The sequence below is a fragment of the Cebus imitator genome, unplaced genomic scaffold, assembly GCF_001604975.1.
Source record: "Cebus imitator isolate Cc_AM_T3 unplaced genomic scaffold, Cebus_imitator-1.0 Scaffold313, whole genome shotgun sequence".
Lineage (NCBI taxonomy): Eukaryota > Metazoa > Chordata > Mammalia > Primates > Cebidae > Cebus > Cebus imitator.
In genome coordinates this window covers 833,036-853,875 of record NW_016107628.1, presented here as the reverse complement: position 1 = coordinate 853,875, position 20,840 = coordinate 833,036, and the positions used below count along the sequence as shown (strand labels likewise).

Below are 20,840 nucleotides of genomic sequence, written 5' to 3'. Positions count from 1 at the left end.
TTGAGACGGAGTCTCACTCTGTCTCCAGGCTGGAGTGCCGTGGCTCAATCTTGGCTCAATGCAACCCTCACTTCACGGGTTCAAGCAATTCTCCTTCCTCAGCCTCCCCCGTAGCTGGGACTACAGGCAGGCTACAGCCCAGCTAATTTTTTTATTTTTAGTGGAGACGGGGTTTCGCCATGTTGTCCAGGATGGTCTCAATCTCCTGACATGGTGATCTGCCTGCCTCAGCCTCCCAAAGTGCTGGGATTACAGGCATGAACCACTGCGCCCATCCAGAATAAACAAATTTTTAAGAGAATAAATAGGCCTTTGGATTGTTTGTAATCCAATAAGAAGAAAATTCCATGAATACATTGGGAAAATACTAAGTGTCTTGTTTATTTGACATAAGACATTGACATTGTGGAGACTACATAAAATTCACGTTAGTACACTAGAATGAGGACCTATGACAAACTGGTTAATGAGTGCCATCAATTCAAAGAACATTTAGGAGTCAGGCGTGGTGGTACATGCCCATAGTCAGCTACTTGGGGGCTGAGGCAGGAGGATCTCTTGAACCCAGGAGGTCAAGGCTACAGTGAGCTGAGATCGTGCCACCGCACTCCAGCCTGTGTGACAAAGTGAGATTCTATCTCAAAAAAAGAAAAGAGAGAGAAGAGAGAGAACATTTAGGGTTAATTACTGAACAGTGCTCTGAAATCACACAACTCATATAAAAAATTTAATACAGATTTCCCCAAACTGACAACAATCATAAAAATTGACATGATTTACAAAAAAAGCTGTGAAGTGAAACATTCTAATCTGTAATAGAAGTGTTGATCAATCCATGCCTGTGATATTTACCTATCAATCAATCAGTCAATCATCTACATATTTTTTTTTCATCCACCATTCCTGGCTCATAACTTGCATAGATAGTCTTTTGTTATAATGTTGGAGTGTCCTAGGCCTCAGAAGCAGGCCTCAGGAAACAGAATCGCTCTCTCTGATCTTCTTCTGCTCTCCTTTCATCTGCCCTAATCTGGCTGTGGCCCACAAGATCCTCATTCCAGACAGAATCATGCCCCATATCCTAGGTGAAGGAATGCTGCACAGAGAGACCAAGAAGAATCTCAACAGACAGGTCCTGTGGGGTTTTCCCCAATCGGTCTCTCTTTTTTTTATTTTTTTATATAGAGATGGGGTTTCACCATGTTGGCCAGGATGGTCTCAATCTATTGACCTTGTGATCCGCCCACCTCGGCCTCCCAAAGTCCTGGGATTATAGGCATGAGCCACCGCGCCTGGCTCCCAGTCAGTCTCTTAATATCAGATTATTCCCTTTTTGTCCAATCACGTTTCTACACAATGTCCAGGCTTCAGTCATGGCTATCCAACCAAGTCTCCATAAAAGGGTTGAGAGAACAGAGTTCAGGAGCTTCCAGATAGCTGAACACCTGGAGGTTCCTGGGGGTGGTGCAACCGGAGAGGGCATAGAAAGTCCACACCCCTTTCTCCAAACCTTACCCTATGCATCTCTTTAGCTGTATCCTTTACAATATCCCTTATAATAAATGAATGAATGTAAATGTCGCCCTGAGTTCTCTGAGCTGCTCCAGCAAATGAATCGAACCCAAAGAGGGCGTTATGGGAACTCCAACTTGAAGCTGGTCAGTAAGAAGTTCCTGACACCCAGACTTGTGACTGCTGTCTGAAGCGGAGAGCAGTTTTAGACGCTAAAGCCCCAACCTTTGGGATCTGACGCTATCTCCAGGTAGACAGTATGAGTCGCATTCGAGCTGTTATCTGCTGCAGAATCGACTGCTTGTTTGTCGGTGGGGACAAAACCCCCACATTTCATCACAGAAGTCTCCTGTCTGTCTTGATTGTTGTTGTTGAGTGAGAGAACAAGAAAAAGCATTTTGAGTGTAGAAAATAATATTAGAGGCCGGGTGGGGTGGCTCAAGCCTGTAATCCCAGCACTTTGGGAGGCCGAGGCGGGTGGATCACGAGGTCAAGCCATCGAGACCATCCTGGTCACCATGGTGAAACCCCGTCTCTACTAAAAATACAAAAAATTAGCTGGGCATGGTGGTGCGTGCCTGTAATCCCAGCTACTCAGGAGGCTGAGGCAGGAGAATTGCCTGAACCCAGGAGGCGGAGGTTGCGGTGAGCCGAAGATTGTGCCATTGCACTCCAGCCTGGGTAACAAGAGCAAAACTCCGTCTCAAAAAAAAAAAAAAAAAAAAAAAAAAAAAAAAAAAACCAAAAAAAAAAAAAAAAAAAAAAAAAAAAAAAAAAATGCAGCCATATCCGGTGCTGCTGGGGACGGCAAGGGGGTGCCCTTACTCTCACCTCCCAACCTCGGCCAAGCTCTGCTCACTCTTCTCCTCACTGTTGTTTTCCAGCCTTGCTTTTCCCCATTTCTACTTCTTCGTCTTTAGAGTCCCTTTCCTTCCCCCAGGCTCTCATTTCCCTCTCCTCCTAGTTCTCTATCCCATTTTCAGCCAGGTCTCACTGCCCAGCAAGCAAGGACTGAGAACAGTGGTGAAAGTTTAGAGGCTAAAGATGCCTGAGAAAGAGGGCAAGTCCAGATTCTGGGTCCAGCTCTAACCCCACCTCAGGCTCCCTGATCCTTCCTACTCCCAGAGAAGTCTCAGGATAAAGCCTGCTTGTCGGCCAGAGGCCGGGAGCTCAGAGCCAAGAGAGGAGCTGGGTGTGGAGGTGGGAGCAGAGCCCAGCAATCTTGGGCTGGACTTGGTCCTGGCACCTCTACCTCACAGCCACTAGACCTGGGTGCTGGTCACCCCGCTGGCCCAGAGGTGCTCCCCACTTGGTGCTTGGTGGAGGTGGAGGGACAGGAATTTTGACTCTCTGATGAATAAGCACATTTAAATGGGAGGAGCCTGGGAGACAAGGTCCAGCAGAGCCGTTTGGTTACAATGAAAAGTCTGGCCTGTTACTTGAGTGTGTCTCCTGTCTAAGTACAATGAGAAAGGAGAATGGTTCCCTGATTCCTGCTCTGTCCTTCCCACCCACTTCCCTCCCCTCCTGTCCGCTGCCTTCTCCTCCTCTCTTCCCTGTCCCCCTTCTCTGAAATGCATTTAGGAAACTGCACCTCACAGTGCAGGGATCAGAGATGCTGAAGCTGGATGTGAAGGAAGAAGAAGGAACTGGGATGGGGGTAGCAGGACCATAGATTTGGGATTTCGACCTTCCTGTGGCAGAGTCTGTAAGTGCATATAGCTCGTGTTAGTGATGGTCTATTTCTCTCGGGGTTCCTTTGAACTCCTTTGCTAGCTGCTGGGAATTCTCCAAGATAGGGGTCACCCCATTTCCTTTGGACCTGTTCACATTTCCCTACACAGCCTCTGCTCCCCTTTTAGGAGTACCCCCCATAAAGGAATTCTGCGATGCCCATTTGCTCCTCAGTACAGCATTACTTCTTCCAGGCTTGGTTTCTAGTCAATAATTCCATCTAGGATATCCTAGAAGAAGCTCTCGCCAATTTGTGTTCCCTGGAGGAGCAAAGTGGAGAAGTGGTGACTAATTTTGGAGACAGATCAGCAGGGTTTGAACCCTGTCTCAGCCACTTACAGGTGAGAGACCTTGGCTAACTTCCTGAACCACCTGGGCCTCGTTTCTCTATCTGTGAGACAGGGTCAGAGCCCCAAAGAAAGATATCATGAAGATAAGACCAGGCTGGAAAATCAATTTTCACAGTGTCTGGCTGTTTTCTTTGAGCTTCTTTCCCCCAGAGCATGGGAATATGGTGATGGGAGCGGGGGGTTATTTGTTCTTAATGTAATATAGGCACCAACAGGAATCAGATCATAAATCCTCCAAGTTGCATAGAGGCCTGAGAGGCTATTTCACTATTTTCATTATTCCCCTTCTTCCTGGAACACTTGAATTCTCAAAACTGCTTTCAATTCTTTGTAAATCAAAGTATGGCTGAAAATATAAACAAATACTTAAATGCATGAATTATTTTACTCAACTATTTCCTGCCTTCCCTTGTTCTTCAAAACTTTTTCTCTTTTCCATTCTTAAAGACTCTCAGGGCTTCCTGCTACCTTCTCGGAGACCCAGCATGGGCCACGGGGAGGGGACAGAGTCTGAAGAACAGGAAGAAATTTGCAGCCAAGGAGAATAAGTAGGGGTGAATAAAGCTGGGGCAGAGATGTCAGGGTGGGGATGGTAGTGACGAGCACTGAGGGGCACTGGAGGCCCTGGGTCTAGAGAGCAGAGGGAGGAAGGAGGAGAAAGGGGGACACAGGCCAGGCCACAGTATTACTGGTGCCCCTACTCCCAGGGAGGGGGAATTAGGCCATGAATGAGGAGTTGAAATGCCAGAATAATGACAGACAGAGCCCCAGGCTGACCAACCCCCTTCCCCACATTCCCACAGTGCAGCTATCTCTCAGACCAAAGAGAAAGACATTAACAAAATCTGCAGCCTCCTTGCCTTCTTGGAAACCGCCTCTCCACCCTCCTGCCTGCCCCAAGTCCTTGGGCCAGCCTTGCCCTGGCGTCCTAGGCACGCCTCCACACGCCTGGCACCAGCTTCTCCTCCTACGTGACCGGCACAGGCCCTGGACAGGGTGGCGGATGCTGAGATAAGGCCAAGGAGGGGAAAACCGCCAAAGCCAGGAAGTTACACAGCCTGGTTCCCCTGGCAACCCAGCCACAGTCACCAAACAGTGCAGGGGGAGGGGGAGGGCCAACTCTTGTTCAAGGCCTCAAGGCCAGGCCTCACAGACCTCAAGTTTCTTGCTGGAGAAACTTCTCTCGTGAATCTCCTAGGTCGTCGTTGCCTAAGGATTATGGAGGAAGCCTGTTTAAATGCAAATTCAAGATGCCATGCTCACTACCTCTGCTGCAGATTCTCAGTCCATAGGTCTCAGAGGTCTAACTGGAATCTGCATTCCTTTTTTTTTTTTTTCATTCATTTAACACACTTATTTGTGGAAGGCCCACTCTACCAGGCAGCATGTGGAGGTATGGCAGGGAATCAAGATAGTCCATGCAGAGACCACATCCCTCAGTGACCACTGGGCCTTGTGTCTCTATGACCAGACCACATGATGGAATCTGCATTTCTAACCAGCATCCCGGGAGATTCCAATGCTGGCAGTCTGAGGATGTCAATTAGAGAACAGAACAAGTTTCAAGAAGTTGAGACTCCTTGTAGCAGGGTTAGGAGAAAACAGAGGATGGGAGCTGGGGTATCCCACCATCCTGAGTCCACTGTAGGCTATAGCCAAACTCATATCCAGGGGTACACTTGACTTTGGGTATTTTCAACATCAAGTGAGTGACCAGGAGTCCAGAGACCCGGATTCTAGTGCGTGCGGAACCAATTCAAAACAATGGACTTGAACTGAGCTCTTTCTGGGCCTGACACTATCTGCTCTGAGACCTGTGAGCCACACAAAGATATATGAGGCATGCTTTCTACTCCCAAGAGGACTGGGACCCTGAAAATCACTTACACTCGCTAGGCTTAGTTCTTCTCTTCTCTCTAAAGGGCATAAAACTACTAAAGCCTTACCAGGAGGAGACAAGCCTCTCGGGAATTAAGATATGCTAATGCCTTGAAAGTGAAAGTCTCAGGCATCATCCTGATGGTTGCCGTGGTTTTTATTGCTGGAGATAAGAGCCGGGCGCAGTGGCTCAAGCCTGTAATCCCAGCACTTTGGGAGGCCGAGGCGGGTGGATCACGAGGTCAAGAGATCGAGACCATCTTGGTCAACATGGTGAAACCCCGTCTCTACTAAAAAGACAAAAAATTAGCTGGGCATGGTGGCGCATGCCTGTAATCCCAGCTACTCGGGATGCTGAGGCAGGAGAATTGCCTGAACCCGGGAGGTGGAGGTTGCGGTGAGCCGAGATCGCGCCATTGCACTCCAGCCTGGGAAACATGAGTGAAACTCCGTCTCAAAAAAAAAAAAAAAAAAGGGTTGGCTGTCTGAAGAGCATCTAGAAAGATCAGGGAGACTTGGGGACACAAACCCCCAGTTGCTGGATCCAGGGGCTCAACCTCAGGTACTCTCCATTAATTCCCATCTAAAGCTGCCAGATCCTCACTTGCCTCAGAGAAGTGGCAGCTGCAGAACTGAACTTCCTGCACGTCTTCCCAAACCTGACCTCTTCCTTCCTCCACTGTGGCCCTGGGCCTCCACTCACAGAGAAACCGCACCTCAAGCCCTCTGCAGGCTGAACCCTTCCCCAGGGTCAGCCACCTCACAGGGGAGCCCCATGACAGGGTGACCAATAGCTTGGACTTCGGTGGTCAGAAGCTTAAATCTGGTTTTCCACTAGCTGGGTTCAGCAAGTTACTTTTATTCCCTTAGCTTCAGTTTCTTCATCTATAAAATGAGAGAAGGGCCAGGGGCAGTCCCAGCACTTTGGGAGGCTGAGGCAGGCAGATCACCTGAGGTCAGGAGTTCGAGACCAGCCTGGCCAACATGGTGAAACTCTGTCTCTACTAGAATACACAAATTATCCAGGCATGGTGGTGGGTGCCTGTAATCCCAGCTACTCGGGAGGCTAAGGCAGGAGAATTGCTTGAACCCGGGAGGCAGAAGTTGGAGTGAGCCAAGGTCGCGCTACTGCACTCCAGCCTGGGTGACAGAGCAAGACTTTGTCTCAGGTTTTGCCAACAGTGATGTAAAACAGTTGACCATCCCAGTATCTGAGGAGATGTTTATAGAACCCCTTCAGACCTACCCCCAGCTCCAGTGATGTTGATCTGTCCTTACCTGAGCCCTGGTTCTCACTGTCACTCAGGCCTTTTTGCCCTTCCCCACTCCAGGCAGGAAAGAAATAGACCCTCACCCCACACTGAAGCCTGACTTCTGACCACAAAGCCAGGGGCTGCTCCTTTTTCCAGAACGGCCCCCCCATCCGGCTCTCCCACTACCCTGGGCTGATCAAGGGAGATGATCCCAGAGGTATGCCACCTCAGCTCCCCATGACATCACCACCAGTCACCATCCAGAGCACTGAGAGGCAGACAGTAGTCCTCCCACAAGGCCCTATTTGCATTTCTCCAAAGGCACATGTCACAGGTTTCCTGAATTATTGTGGCTCCTATCTGTGTTGTATCTACGGAACTATGCACTCTTTGAGCAAAGAGATCGTGTATTAATAATCCACATCCCCCATAAAACCTGACATAAAGTAGGACCTCAATAACTGTTAAATGAATGAATATATGAATGAAAAAAATCAATGTGTATATGAGCATTCCCAGGCAGAACTGCCCATTTTCCTCTGCAACAAGATGCCATTTGTCCTATGATTGAAGACATTCCTCCTGACCCTTAAGAGATTCCAAAGGCTAATAACCTTCAGAGTCAAGAGGATCGTTTCTCCTTGTCTAATCTGAGTTTCTCTAGATGCAACTTTGGTGCATTTTCTTCTAATCTGCCTCCCTGGCCACTGGGACTAAAACCCATTTCTTCTCAGGAAGACAGTTATTAATTCACCCTTTTAGCCTTTTCTTCAACAAATCTAATCCCAGGCCCTCTATTGTTCCCTCCCTGGGGTCCTATCATCCAGCTCTTTCCCTGCTCCACTGCTCCTTGGGCCTTCTGCCAAGCTCTCAGAGGCCTCCTTCAGCGGTTGAGGCAGGAATGGGACATATTGTTCTCCACGGAGCCATGTACAAACACACGGAGGCCTACGCACACAGGACAAACACCTCTCTGCACCCATTATCCTCAATCCTTGGTAAACACATACTCATAGGCAGCCTCCACCCACAGTCACAGATTCATCTCCCCCCACCTGTACTCCCCCCCCAGCCCTGCGAATTCTCACACACCTGGATGCACACTCACACGCACATGAATAGGCTGCACAGAGCTATGCTTGTTACCCACAGGTGAGCCAAACTGGGTGGAGCATCTGAAACCCTCTTCCTCCTCCTCCTCCTCCTCCTCCTCCTCTCTACCTCCCTTCCCCAGCTCTCCTTTCCATTGGCCACCATGAGCCAAGCCTACCTTCCCTCCACCTCCCTGGTGATTTTCCACTTCCAGGCTGAAGGCAAGGAACAAATAAACTGAAGCTGGTTCTCCCTCTTCCTCCTGCCCTCCTCCCATTCTTTTTTCCCCAAATCCTCAAATCACCTTCCATTGAGAGAGAGGTGCGGGGGAAGAAAAAAATCATCTTCCATTTATCCAGATCATGCACTCCACCCTCCAACCTCCTCTCCTCCGTCTGTAGGAAATGCAGCTTCTCAGGCTTTTATTCTTTGGAAATGTATAATCTGGAAGCATTGGAAGCAGGCAGATGAGCTGGGCTTTATCTCAGATCTGATGGCAGGCTGGGTTGGTAGTCCCTTGGGCTGGCTGGGCACTATGCTGCCAAGCCAGGGGACAGAGGAGCATGAGGGTGGTATCGTGCTCATTCATTCGTTCAGCAAATATTTATCCAGCACCTACAACATGCCAGCCACTACTCCACATGAGCAAAACCAACAAAAGCCTGCTTTCTGTAGTGTACATTCTATGGGAGGGGACAGAAAATAAATAAGTAAAAAAATATTGGGTGTCAGGTAGTGATAAAAGCAAGCAGGAGCGGAGCACCGGGTGCAGGCTGAGGGTGGAGTGTGCAGTTTTAAATGAGGTGATCAGGGAAGGTGACATCTGAACAAAAACCTGAAGGAGATAAGGAGCAACTGGGGGTGAGACCTGGAAGGAGATAGTTTCAGGCGGCGGCAGCAGCCCTGCAAGGGCAGAGTGTTAGGAGACACCTGATAGGGAGTTGAACAATGAGAACACACAGACACAGGCAGGGGAGCAAGACGCACCGGGGCCTGTGGTGGGGAAAGCGGTGGGTGTGGGGCTTAAAACCTAGGTGATGGGTTAATAGGTGGAGCAAACCACCATAGCACACGTACACCTATGTAATAAACCTGCACATTCTACACATGTATCCGGAACTTTAAAAGAGAGAGAGAGAGACTGCCACCGCGGGGAGCCATGGAGAATAAGGTATTGGGAGATGGCAAGAAAAGGCAGAATCATACACAGGCTGGGGCCTGGTCTGGGCTTCTGGGCCTCAAGTGGGGTCAGAGATGAGAGAGGCCGAGTTGGGGATGAAATTGTGACCTCAGGTGAGACAAAATACTAAAAAGCAGACAAACAGAAAGCAGAACAAAATGCTGGGATGCCAGCGGAGGCCGGTTCCAGAAGGAATCAGCAGCTGAGTCTGCAGTTAGGTGGAGTAAGGGGACACTGAGATTCCTTACAAGGCTTGAGTGGTGGTGGGTGCAGCTAGAAGAAAGGCGAGCCCCACGGATGAGCACCTCTCAAATCCAGCCGGTGTCTTTCTTGAAAATAAACTATTCCAGGGAGTGGGGATAGGGCCACTCGAAGCATCTTCGTCCGTGTTCAACAGGATGGGGGCGAAGGGCGTGACACTGCCAGCATCAGCTTCCTCTCAGCTCAGGGTCCACACACAAATGTTCTACATTTTATTCCCCACACTTCCATTTCCCGAGCACTGTGTGCTCACAGTCCCCGTGCAAGGCGCCTTCCGCGGCTCATCTGATCCTCACGGCAACTTCATGAGGGAAGAACTAACACCTTCAGCTTGCAGATGAGCAGCACCGTCCTGCCACCCACCACCACCTCTGTCCCCTAGTCCCTCCACAGCTTCACTTCATGCTGAGTCTAGAACTGCACAGGCTAGCTGGGTTCAGAGCCAGGTTGATTAGATGCAAATCCCTGCTCCTCCCTTAATTGCTTTGTGGCCCTGGGCACGTTCCTTGGCCCTTCTGAGACCCAGCCTCCTCATCTGAGAACAAAATGGGGAACATATGACAGTGATATCCACTTCCTGGGCATTTGTGAGAGTCTTCTGGGAGAAGGCAGTGGTTCTCAGTGCTGACACGGTGACAAACGGCATTTCTCAGAGTTGTGAGGCATGTGGCCAAAAATTTATAGCTATAAATAGTTAAACCAGGGAAGGTGGCGGTTTGTTGTTCTAGTATAAATAGCGAATTCAATGTTTTCTCTGCGATGACATCACTAGCATTCCACAAAGCCTTCCTGAATGGGAGATAAAGGATCTAATCCCCTGGGAATTTGCCCATAGGCTGCAGCCTATCTTATCTGTGCCACAGTCTGTGAGAGCGCAGCAAGCAAGCAAATACAGCCCCTCCCAAGGTGTGGCGTGGCGTGGCATGGCGTGGCGTGGCGTGGAGCCAAGGCTGACAGCCATGGCTATGGAACACTGGCAGGGGGCCTGGCCCCTAGTGGGTGCTTCTTGGAAGAGGGAGCATCCGAGAAACAGGGGAGCAAAAGGGGAGAAAATAAAAGCTCTGGTTATAAACCTGTTTCCCTCAGGCACAGGGTCCTGACTTTCTCCTCCCAGGGAGACAGAGATAAAACCTTTCTACTTTAGTAGAAAGGGGGAGAGGGGCAAGGAAGGCTGATGGGGCTGGAACCTAATGTCAGGCTGGCCCAGGGCGCCTGAAATTCCCCCTGGGGAGACACAGGGTCTGATTGGGAAGCCTTGGGGTGAAGGTAATACCTAGAGATTAGAAACTGTGGTTGGGGCTGGGCGTGGTGGCTCACAAGCCTGTAATCCCAGCACTTCCGGGAGGCCGAGGCTGGGGTGTTGGGAGATGGCAAGAAAAGGTGGAACCATGAGGTCAGGTGAATCGCTTGAGGTCAGGAGTTCGAGACCAGCCTGGCCAATGTGGTGAAACTCCATCTCTACTAAAAATACAAAAATTGGCTGGGCATAGTGGTAGGCACCTATAGTCCCAGCTACTCAGGAGGCTGAGGCAGGAGAACTGCTTGAACCCGAAGGCAGCAGTTGCTGTGAACTAAGTGGCGCCACTGCCCTCCATCCAGCCTGGGTGTCAGAGCCAGACTGTGTCTTAAAAAGAAAAAAAAAAAGAAAACTATGGGTAGTACACTCATGTTTGGGTCAAGGATAGGCACTGGAGACAACTTGACCCAAAACTGACGGATCTTGGCCCTAGGCTACCCACCTAGAAAGGAGGCTCTGCCACTAGTCCCTCCCAGGCATGTAGTTCACAGGTGCTTAGGATCAATCAATAAGGCTCCTTCCCTCCAGCGACCACCACCAACTCCCTCCTGCTCATTCCCCAGCTTTCCACTTCCCTCACCACTGCAGCCCCCACCCTCAGCCCCACACAGGTCCAGCCAACTCCAACACAGACCACCTCGTGCCAAGCCTGCCTGAGGGCCTCTCACCTGGAGACAGCTGCCCTTGCCAGGATTCATGGCAGTGCCAGCAGCCAACCCCACCCTCCTAGTGACTGAGAAGCTGTTCTGGCTGTAGAGGCAGACCCAGCCAGAGGAAGTAGGCAGGATTACCCAATTCCATTGACTAGAAAGGGCCTTACCTCCCTATGGACACTGTCTACAGTATAGTCTTCATTCAGCTGTGAGATCCTATCCCCACCTCAATTCCAACCCACCCTCCCAAGTGAGTATGGGGATGGGGAGGAAGCTGAAGATGGGGGTTCGCACTGCAAACTCTCACTTCTGCCCTCCTTCCGGCATCACTCACTGCACTTTGCCAGTATTCCTCCCTTCCCCACAGTGGCACAGTGGTCCCAGACACCGCCAGAGTCCATTCAAAAAAGACAAATTCTTTATTTAAATCAACAAACTCATCTTCCTCAAGCCCCAGACCATGGTAGACAGCCCTCCCTCTCCATCCCCTCACCCCACCCCTTAGCCACAGTGAGGGGAATGGAAAATGAGAATGAGGGCCTCTGCCAGGGAAGGCTGCCCCAGATGTGTGGTGAGCACAGTCAGTGCAGCTGTGGCTGGGGCAGCAGCTGCCACAGGCTCCTCCCTATAAATTAAGTTCCTGCAGCCAGCCACAGCTGCGGGAGAAGCATGCTTGTAGGAGCAAGGCAAGTCCAGCATCAGAAAGCGGAGGCAACATCACTGACGCTCAGCCATGGATGGATGGAGGGCACAGAGCTCAGGGACAGAGCAGACCAGGAGAGAGGAGAGGCATGGTGGTGGGGGTGCTGAGGCCCCTACATTTTGGTCCCAGGGGAAAAGAAGAGCCCAGTTGGTCCAGTTTTGATGGGTATGGGGAAGGGAATGTATTAGTAAGCTGGGGGGAGGGGCTGCCAATAGGCACCCCAGAGGTGACAGGACAGGCTGAACCCCCACCCTAACAGAAGGGAGCTTGAGAGCTCTGGGGCTCTCTGGGAATGTCACTGCTAAAATATATATCTACATATATATTAACCATTCGTGGGAGGGCAGGGGCAAGGCCTGTGGCGGGATCAGAGGATCTGGCGTGGCATTCCGTAGCCGGTCATGCCTGCCTGAGATGCCCCGCGGTTGGTGCCCATCTGTAACCCGATCACGTTCCTGCCCTCTTGCAGCTGGTTGTCCGAGAAGTTCCGAGGATTCTCCTTGGATTTCCTGCATGGCAAGGGAGAGCTGGTTAGGAGGAGGTCACAGGCTGCCCTAGTAAATCCCTTCCCCGGACACAGCGCAGGCTTTGCTGTTGACTCAAGGACTGGCGCCAGCTCTGCCCTCAAGAGCCATAAGCTCTCTGAAGCCACCTCCTCATCTGTCCAAAAGGACAATCACTTGCCATGCCAGAGGGTATTGTGAGGATTAAGTAAGATGAGGAATGTTCTGAAAGTGCTTTGTAAAGGGCCAGCTGCTACTGAGATTACTTATTTCCCAGGGACAGGGGCTGGGCACCTGCCGGACCCTGAGGCTGCCCCAGCAATACTTACTTAGGGAACCAATTGGGATCCCCAGAGAAGAGCCCATCATCCCGGGCTACTGCCAGCCCACCCAGATTCATCAGCGTCCGCTGCACGCAGGCCATGTTCTTTCCTGGGAAGGAGAATGGGAATGTGTCAGCCTCCACAGGGTCCTAGATGCCAGGATTCCACCTCTATCACTAAGTCAGCAGGCCTAGCTTCCTAATTATTTTTACAATTAATTTCCATACTCTTCTCCATATTCCAGCCTGCAATATGACCAAGTCCTCCAGGAAACACAAACACACCCCTCTTTCTCCTCAGGGAGCCAGAAAACAGTCCCTTCTCCCTGGTCAAGAGGGCCCAGCCCCATCTCTGGTCTCCTGGATGACAGGCCCCAGACCCTGGCCCTGTCCCACCTTCCCAGAGGTCCACGGTTTGGAAGATGTCAGTGGTGTTAATGCCATAGCGCTCGGCTGCTTGCAGGAACTGAGAGATCTGCTCCATCTGCTTGAAGGCCATGGTGGAGGCCTGGATCTTCTTTACAGGGGCCTGCCCCTCGGGGTACAGTGCATTAATGAGCTCACATAGCACCTGGATGAGGACAGCAAAGGTGAGAGCATGCCTACCTACCACAGCTCAGCGTGCACCACCCTCAGAACCAGAGCCAAGGAACCAGAGAGGCTCCTGTCCTGCCTGAAAACAGCTCGGACCCTTTCACTAGGGTAAGCCTCAGGGTCCTTCTTGCCAGCCTCCTGCCTTCAAGCCCAGAGTGAAAAGCCGGTTTTTAGTCTTTCCTCGCTAATACACTCTCCCACAGTTCTTTCCTTAGAGCATTCACCCTTACACTCCACTCCATGGGAAGGGAGGAGGAAAGCATGGGCCCCCTCACATCCTCGACAAAGACCTTCAGGCTGAGGAAGAGGCTGGGACTTCTGTGCTCTCAGCCTTCCCCTCTGCAGGTTAAACAATCCCCAGTCCGCTGGGCCCAGGCCTGCTCTGCCCGCACTTCTAAGCCAGTGGGGCCCAGCTCTCACCGTGCCATCCTTAAGCCAGTTCTGGAAGTTCTCCCGCCCAGGCTGGGGGCGGCCCACATCCTTTCGGCACTGAGTGGTGATCCACTGGATTAGGATCTGCTCCAGGTCTGCGTCATATTGCTTTTCAATCTTCTGCTGCACCTCCCGGCTCAGGCCATATGCAGGTCCCCTGTTGGCCATTCCAATGGGTGGCGGTGGCTGTGGGGAGCTAGAGAGAGGACACACCCGGGCCTTTGGTCAACACCTTGCAGTCTTGGGGAGTGGGGAATTCAGGAATTCTGCCTGCCATATCCCCCAGGGTGAGCCCCAAGGCTGAGGACCAGAACTGCAGCCAAATGCAACTCTGCTCTTTAATAGCCCTGGAAAAGAGAATGATTTGGGGAGAGGAGGAAGAATGTGGAACCATTTGGGAAACTGGTTGGATCTACTCTCACTCAACCTCTGGGTTTTCTTTGCTTCTTTTTTTTAACCATCTAGGTTGGTGCAAACCACTGGATTTTAATTGAGCACCTACTATTTGTGCCAGGGATTGTGAAAGAGAAAGAAGTCGCTGGTCCTCAAGTACCCACAGTGCCATCAGGGAGACACAGTGAGTACATATGAACGGGTAAGGATTGCACACAAAGAATACTGAAGTTTACAGTTCAGATCACATGTTGTAGGAATTAAAAGAAGCAGATGGGCAGAAGCAGCCTGGGAGAGCTTTCTGGAAGAGGTAGGCCTGAATAGGTCCTTGAGGGATTTCAGCAAGCAAAAGAAATTGCCTACGAGAAACCAGGCAATAAAAACAAATTCTAGGGCAGGGCCCAGTGGCTCACGCCAGTAATCACAACACTTTGGGAGACCAAGGCAGGTGGATGATCACAAGGTTAGGAGATCGAGACCATCCTGGCTAACACAGTGAAACCCCGTCTCTACTAAAAATACAAAAAATTTGCCAGGCATGGTGGCTCGTGCCCGCAGTCCCAGCTACTTGGGAAGCTGAGGCAGGAGAATTGCTTGAACCGGGGAGGTGGAGGTTGCAATGAGCCAAGATCATACCACTGCACTCCAGCTTCAGCAACAAGAGCAAAATTCCGTCCCAAAAAAAGAGAAAAAAGAAAAAAAAATTCTACTTTCCCTTCTAGGAGCTATGATAGGCAGAATCATAGCCCCTTAAAAGTGTCCATGTCCTAATTCCCAGAGCCTGTGGATATGTTACCTTACATGACAAAAAGGGACTTCATAGATGTGATTAAGATCTTGAGGGGGGAGATTATCCTGGATCATCCAGACGAGCCCAGTGTAATCACAAGGGTCCTTACTAACTGAAAGTGGTAGACAGGTGAGTCAGAGTGGGACAGAGTAACAATGAAAGCAGAAGTTGGAGTCACACAGGGTCAAGAACCAAGCAATGCAGGTGGCCTCCAAAAGCCAGAAAAGGCAAGGAAATGGATTCGCCCGAAACCCCCTAGAAGGAACACAGCCCTGCCAACACCTGCATTTTAGCCAGTGAGACCCCTGTTGAAGTCTGTAGAGCTGTACGATACTGTATTTGCGTTGCTTTAAATCCCTAAGCTTGTACCAATTTCTTACAGCGGAGATAGGGAACTAATACAGGAGCCCTGGGTGATATTTTTGGGGTAACCTGGGAAGAGAGGGCAGGATGGGGAAATACACAGGAGGGTTTCTTTAACTTACTTGGAGGACCCTGATTAGCAAGAACTGGGTGGTTTCCCAACCACCAATGGCCTGAGTCGGCCAACCTCACTGTGGCAGTGTGTTCCCATCCAACACCGCACCACCTGGGTCTGACACTCAGAGGCTGAGCAAGACCCAGGCATGCTACTGATGCCAAGGGAGCCACGAACTGAGAAGGGGCACAGTCCCCGTTTTCTGTCCCATCCCCACCCTGGTTTGGTCTTTCTTCTCCAAAACAGAGCTAGCTGTCAGGCTGCTCATGAAAGGGGACCCCCAGGACAGGCATCTTCGTTCAGGGCAGGAAAGAGAGCCACCCCTTCTTTATTTTTGAGACGGAGTCTTGCTCTGTTGCCATGCTGGAGTGCAGTGGCGCAATCTCGGCTCACTGCAACCTCCATCTCCCAGGTTCAAGTGATTCTCCAGCCTCAGCCTCCCAAGTAGCTGGGACTACAGGCGCGTGATACCACGCCCAGCTAATTTTTACATTTTTTAATTTAAATTAATTTTTACATTTTACATTTTTAAAGATGAGGTTTCACCATGTTGGCCAGGATGGTCTTGATCTCTTGACCTCGTGATCCGCCTGCCTCAATCTTCTAAAGTGCTGGGATTACAGGCATGAGCCACCTCGCCCAGCCGAGAGCCACCCCTTCTAACCACATCTGGCTCCAGGCCAGGTCAGCCTTCAGGGATGAAGCCACTCTGGCTCCCACTCTCCCACACACTCAGGCTAAACGGTCTCACCACCCCCTCAGCAGGCCTTGGGGCTCTGCAAAATACAAGGGGACCAGCGTGCCTCAAACCCTGAACACCTCTCAGTCACAGAAGCCGGGTGGCGGGCCAGTCCCTCCCATCCCGACTCCAACATGGCTGCTCCTTTCTACCCCAGCTTATCAAGCTGCACATTTCCGGCATATCCTCCCCGAAATCAGTTATTTTTAAACCTCATTAAGAGCAACTCACCCCCCCCCACTTCCCCCAGCCCAAAAGCTGGGCCAGATAAGTGTCAGTCTGGGCCTTGACCCACAGTGCCAGGCACCCACGCCATTAGCTGGGGGAAGGCAGGCGGGGTGGGGTGGCTGAGGTCTGAAGAGAAAGTTTCTACCGCCACTCTGCCATAGAGCCCTCTAAGCTCTGATGCACGGGGAATGGCTGGAAGACAGGTAGGAGGAGGAAGGGGCTAAGGGCTACTACCACCAGTGAGCCCCCTTGCTGCAGCCCGGTTCCACACCTCTCTTCTGGGGGCTGTGCTGTAGTCACCTGGGTCTCTCAGGGCCGTGTTTCCAGGGACCAAGTGGCCTGAGGCTCAGGAATTACCATGGCACAGGTAAAGAAGGACAGGACAATGATTAACCTAGACAATGGGGATAAGAGCAGAGAAGAGACTGAAGCCAGACTCTTCCAGGGCCCCAAACCCCCAAGGCAGGACAAACTTGGCCTCCCAGACCCACCACTGGGTGGAAAGTGGAGGCTGAGGGCCCCCCGCCCCCACTCCGGGGCCTGGACACAGCTGGCAGGGTCACGGCCTCCAGCTGCAGTGCGTCTGCTCCACTCCAGGGCCACTGCCCTCCAGCTCTGAGGTGCCAGAGCCACAGGGCGGAGTCCTGAGAAGGGGCAGTTCCAGCCAGGCCAGCAGCTGTTTCTCCTCCCCACCCCCACGGGCAGGCAGGAGCTGATGGGCTGCGGCTGCTGGAGCTGGGAAGGTCCAGCCTAGGGACCCCCAGGGGACCTGCCCCTGCCCTCCCTAAATCATAGAGAAAACAGCAAGCAAGTTGCCTACCAGGGTGGGGAGAAGAGATATGCCCAGCCGCAAGACAGCTGTGGGGGACCCCCAGAGCTGGGGAGCCCAAGGGAAGGCGGCGGCTGAACACCCTGGGGGATGGGCTGGCAGCGAGCAATCTAAACCCTAGTGCTACAGCAGCCGGGAGAACAACCCTCACCCTCACCCTGGAGTTACAATAGGCGGGAAACGGGGAGGGGCCACGCCAGGCACTCGGCCCCACCCAGACCCTGGGCTGGAAGCTTACCTCACCAAAGCCAAAGCCAAAGAAAAGGCGGACGTGGGTGGGGGAGGGGAGACTTCGGGGTTCTTGGCTAGGGTGTTTAATTGGGAAGACAAAGGGACTCCCATCCTCCGTGCAGATGGGACACCGGGTAACTTCCCAACTCAGATTTGGGGCAGGGACTGTTCTCAAACAGCACAGTGAGGGCACCAGCCACAGGCAGCAGCAAGGATGGGGGGGCGGCCCACAGTTAAGGGAACCACCGTAGGGCAGCCCCTAACCACCAAGAGTCAGGAGCAGAAGAGAAAGCTGAGGCCACACAAACAGGAAGCTCCAAGGCTTGCGTGGGAGGAGGGATGAGGTGGGGGCCGTTGCCATGGCTTCTGTATACCAAACACAGTGTTGGGAGGCTGGGTGGGGGCCCCGGGCAGAAACACCCGCTGCACACAGACATTGTGGTGAGCAGGCTGTGAGTACGGGGACAGAAGTGGGATCGTCCCAGCAGTGCCCCGGTGTAGCCAGGTGCAAGGAGTTCCTCCAGGAGGCAGCTACAGTGGGAGCGGACAGCATGTGGGGGAGATAGGAAATGACCCGCGTTGGGCAAGAAGCAGGCGCAGGAAGCAGCAGTTCAGGAGAAGAAATGCCCTGGGAAGGAAAAGCGTGTTCTGAGCTAGAGAACCCACAACTGAAAATTCTGGAGGGAGAAGGGATGGAATGAGAAAGGGTTGTGGGGGGAGTTTGGCAGGGAGGAGGGCCCGGGCAGAGGCCTTGGGGTGAGGCAGGGAGTTGCTGTCGGACAAAACCTATTTGTTGGTTCTGGAATGGTAGGGCCCTACTGGGCCCGCCCTGCCTTGGCCTCCTCTGCAGTTTTAGGTCTCCCTTGCAGTGGGGAGGAGAAACTGGGAGGGGGCTGGAGATGGAGCGCCACCGCCGTCTGGTGCTTTGGAGTTAGAGAGAAAACTGCGGGGAGTCCCGTCCTAGCCACAGGTCTACTACATCGGATCCCACACTCCACACCCACTCTCACCCCGTTTCTGTGCCCCACAGATACCAACTGCCTGCAGAACTCCCCGGACACCGGCTCCAGGTAGCCCCAGGAGGCCCGCGGCGCAGGAGGAGGCGGCAGTTCACTTCCGCTCCCGCAGGTCCGGCCCCCCAGCCGCCGCCCCCACCCCCACGACCACACCCTGGGCCGTTACAACACATGAGTCACCCACCGCCCTCCCACCGCTGGGGTGACGCAGTGGTCTGGGCAGCCCGCCCGCACGCCCGCGGCCACCACCGGCTTTCCCAGCAGCAGGGGGCACCCAGTGGGGGCAGCGGCGCTCCGACTGGGGTAAAAGCCGCCATCCCTACCCCCACAGCCTCACCCAGGCAGGGCACCCCGGGGCGCAGTCAGGGCTGCAGCACCCAGACCCCCGAGGGAGGTCCGCGGACTGTCAGAGATGACTGGAGCTTCGCAGAAAGTCACCGTGCGACCTAAGCACAGCCCTCCACCCCCAGCCCGTGACCTCGAGTCCCCAGAACAGCAAGCTAGCAGGAGCAGGAATGAAAAGGGCGGCCTCGGGGACGCAGAGGGCACGCAGTGCCCACACGTGCTCCTGGAACCAGGAAGTGAAGGGTCGCGCGGGAAAGCCCGGGAGCACGAGCTGGGCCAGGGCCGGCGCCGGGACTCGGGGTCACTCGGGGCCAGCCAGCTAATGTCCGACGCCCTTTTTTCCCCTCGCCCCACTGAGGACTCGGCGTTGGAGCCCGCGGGTGGGGCTCAGTCCCCGAGTCCCTGCTCCGGACGGACGCCCCCGTCTGTGCACAGGCTCACCTCGCCTGACCTCGTCGTCCAACAACGTCGGGTCAGGGCTTGGGGACAGGACCTGGCAGCACGGGGAGGGGTAAAGCAGTCACCGCACCCTTGCCTGGTGCCAGCCCCTGATCCCGGAGCTCGCTGGAGCAAGTCCAAAGCGCTGGCTTCTTGCTTTCTACAATCTACGCACATCCCCCCCACCCCCGTCCCCCTCGAGCTGCTCACCGTTCGAGCAGGCTGGAGAGCTGCGCACTCACTCAACGCAGGGGCTGCAGCTGCAAGTGGTGCGCCCTGCCCGGCCGGGGGTTTTCAGGAGGGTCCGCCTCAGACGGGGCGGACCCGGGGCGGGGCAAGGGCCAAGAAGGTTTAAAGGCGCCGTAGCGCAGAAGACGGGAGGACTGCTTGAGGGAGAGGGACAGTGGACCAGAACAAGGGTTAAAGGTTCGGGGAGTCTGGACCTACAGAGGCAGCTGCAGTGGTCTACATCCTGGAGAACCTCAGCCTCCACCGGGAGCCCTTAGACTTGTGCCACAGTAGGAAACTTTCTGCCTAGAAAGTTAGCTAGAGGCTGTGGGCGTGTTTATGTGGGAAGAAGCCTCCTAGTTTAGAGGCTGGCAAGGTAAACGAAAGCACAGGAAGACCTTCCCCGACCCCAACTGACTAGTGTGTGACAGGACTGGGACTTGCAGGCCGGAACAGCACCCCCACGTGATCTTGCTCACCTCTTACTTCAAGCCTGGGCAGCGACTAACAGTGAGGTCACTCTTTGCCCAGGGCCCTAGGGGCGTGGTCGGTGTTGGGACCCAGGGTTCAGACCTGTCTTCTCCCCACCTTTCATCTCCTCTTCTATGACCTGGTATCTCTTCCTAAATCCTGGGTGGATCAGAGGGGGAGACCTCAGCGGGAGGAGGCTAGCCGGGGTTCTTTTGTCTCTGAGGGTGAAGGATAGCAAAGTTCAGGGGTGGAGAGCCCCTGATCCTTTCACGCTTCTGTTGAGCAAATTCCCCCCGCCCCCCGTGGAGTCCTGGTTACAGCTTTCATGGAGTTCTTCACACATGATAGAGCCCTCCCTTGAACCTGAGACTCCAGGATGTCAATATCCAGTCCCACCCAACTTTTCTATTCCGTTCCCTCCCTGACTACCTAGCCCTATATTCCAGTCCCACTGATTGTCAAGCCTTCTCACTCCTCTGTGCCTTTACAAAGGCTATTCCTCTGCCTAGGATATGTTCCCTTCCTTAACTGGCTTCCCACCTGCTCTTCCCTTTACCTGCTGTGTGACTGTTGTGCATGTTACTAAAGCAATCTATACTTCAGTTCCTTGCTTTATAAAGCTGAGTTAATGAGACTGCCTAACTCAGAATTGTGGAGAACTGAAACAGTCCACCTATAGGGCTTAGAGCAGTGTGTGGCACATAGTGAATGCTGTTATTATTTTTTGATGGAGTTTCGCTCTTTTGCCCAGGCTGGAGTGAATTGGTGTTATCTCTGCTCACTGAAACCTCTGCCCCCTGGGTTCAATGATTCTCCTGCCTCAGCCTCCCAAGTAGCTGGGATTACAGGCACCCGCCACCATGCCCAGCTAATGGTTATATTTTTAATAG

At 52.9% G+C, this 20,840-nt stretch overlaps 1 protein-coding gene across 4 annotated transcripts; it reads right to left on the bottom strand.

Moving 5' to 3' along the window:
* Nucleotides 1-11,606: 11,606 nt before the first annotated feature.
* Nucleotides 11,607-19,582, bottom strand: TAGLN2 (transgelin 2). 4 transcript variants are annotated; one of them, XM_017503654.2, is made up of 5 exons: nt 19,462-19,582; nt 13,753-13,960; nt 13,135-13,309; nt 12,746-12,848; nt 11,607-12,422 (listed from the first exon to the last, which is right to left on the bottom strand). In XM_017503654.2, exons 2-5 carry the CDS (start codon nt 13,930-13,932, stop codon nt 12,281-12,283), a joined length of 600 nt encoding a protein of 199 aa, XP_017359143.1. In that variant the 5' UTR covers nt 13,933-13,960; nt 19,462-19,582; the 3' UTR covers nt 11,607-12,280. The 4 variants fall into 4 exon arrangements, with proteins under 4 accessions (XP_017359143.1, XP_017359142.1, XP_017359141.1 ...); XM_017503653.2 differs by having other exon boundaries at nt 13,753-13,962; nt 19,465-19,567; XM_017503652.2 differs by lacking the exon at nt 19,462-19,582 and adding an exon at nt 17,460-17,738.
* Between the last annotated feature and the right edge of the window lie 1,258 nt (nt 19,583-20,840).

Excerpts from the sequence above, each read along its gene's own strand:
- TAGLN2 (XM_017503652.2), bottom strand. The coding sequence starts at position 17,563 with ATGGGAGTCCCTTTGTCTTCCCAATTAAACACCCTAGCCAAGAACCCC. Across the intron at positions 13,961-17,459 it reads TTGGCTTTGGCTTTGGTGAG|CTCCCCACAGCCACCGCCAC; the intron begins GTAAGCTTCCAG and ends TCCTCTCTCTAG. Across the intron at positions 12,849-13,134 it reads AACCGTGGACCTCTGGGAAG|GAAAGAACATGGCCTGCGTG; the intron begins GTGGGACAGGGC and ends TCTCCTTCCCAG.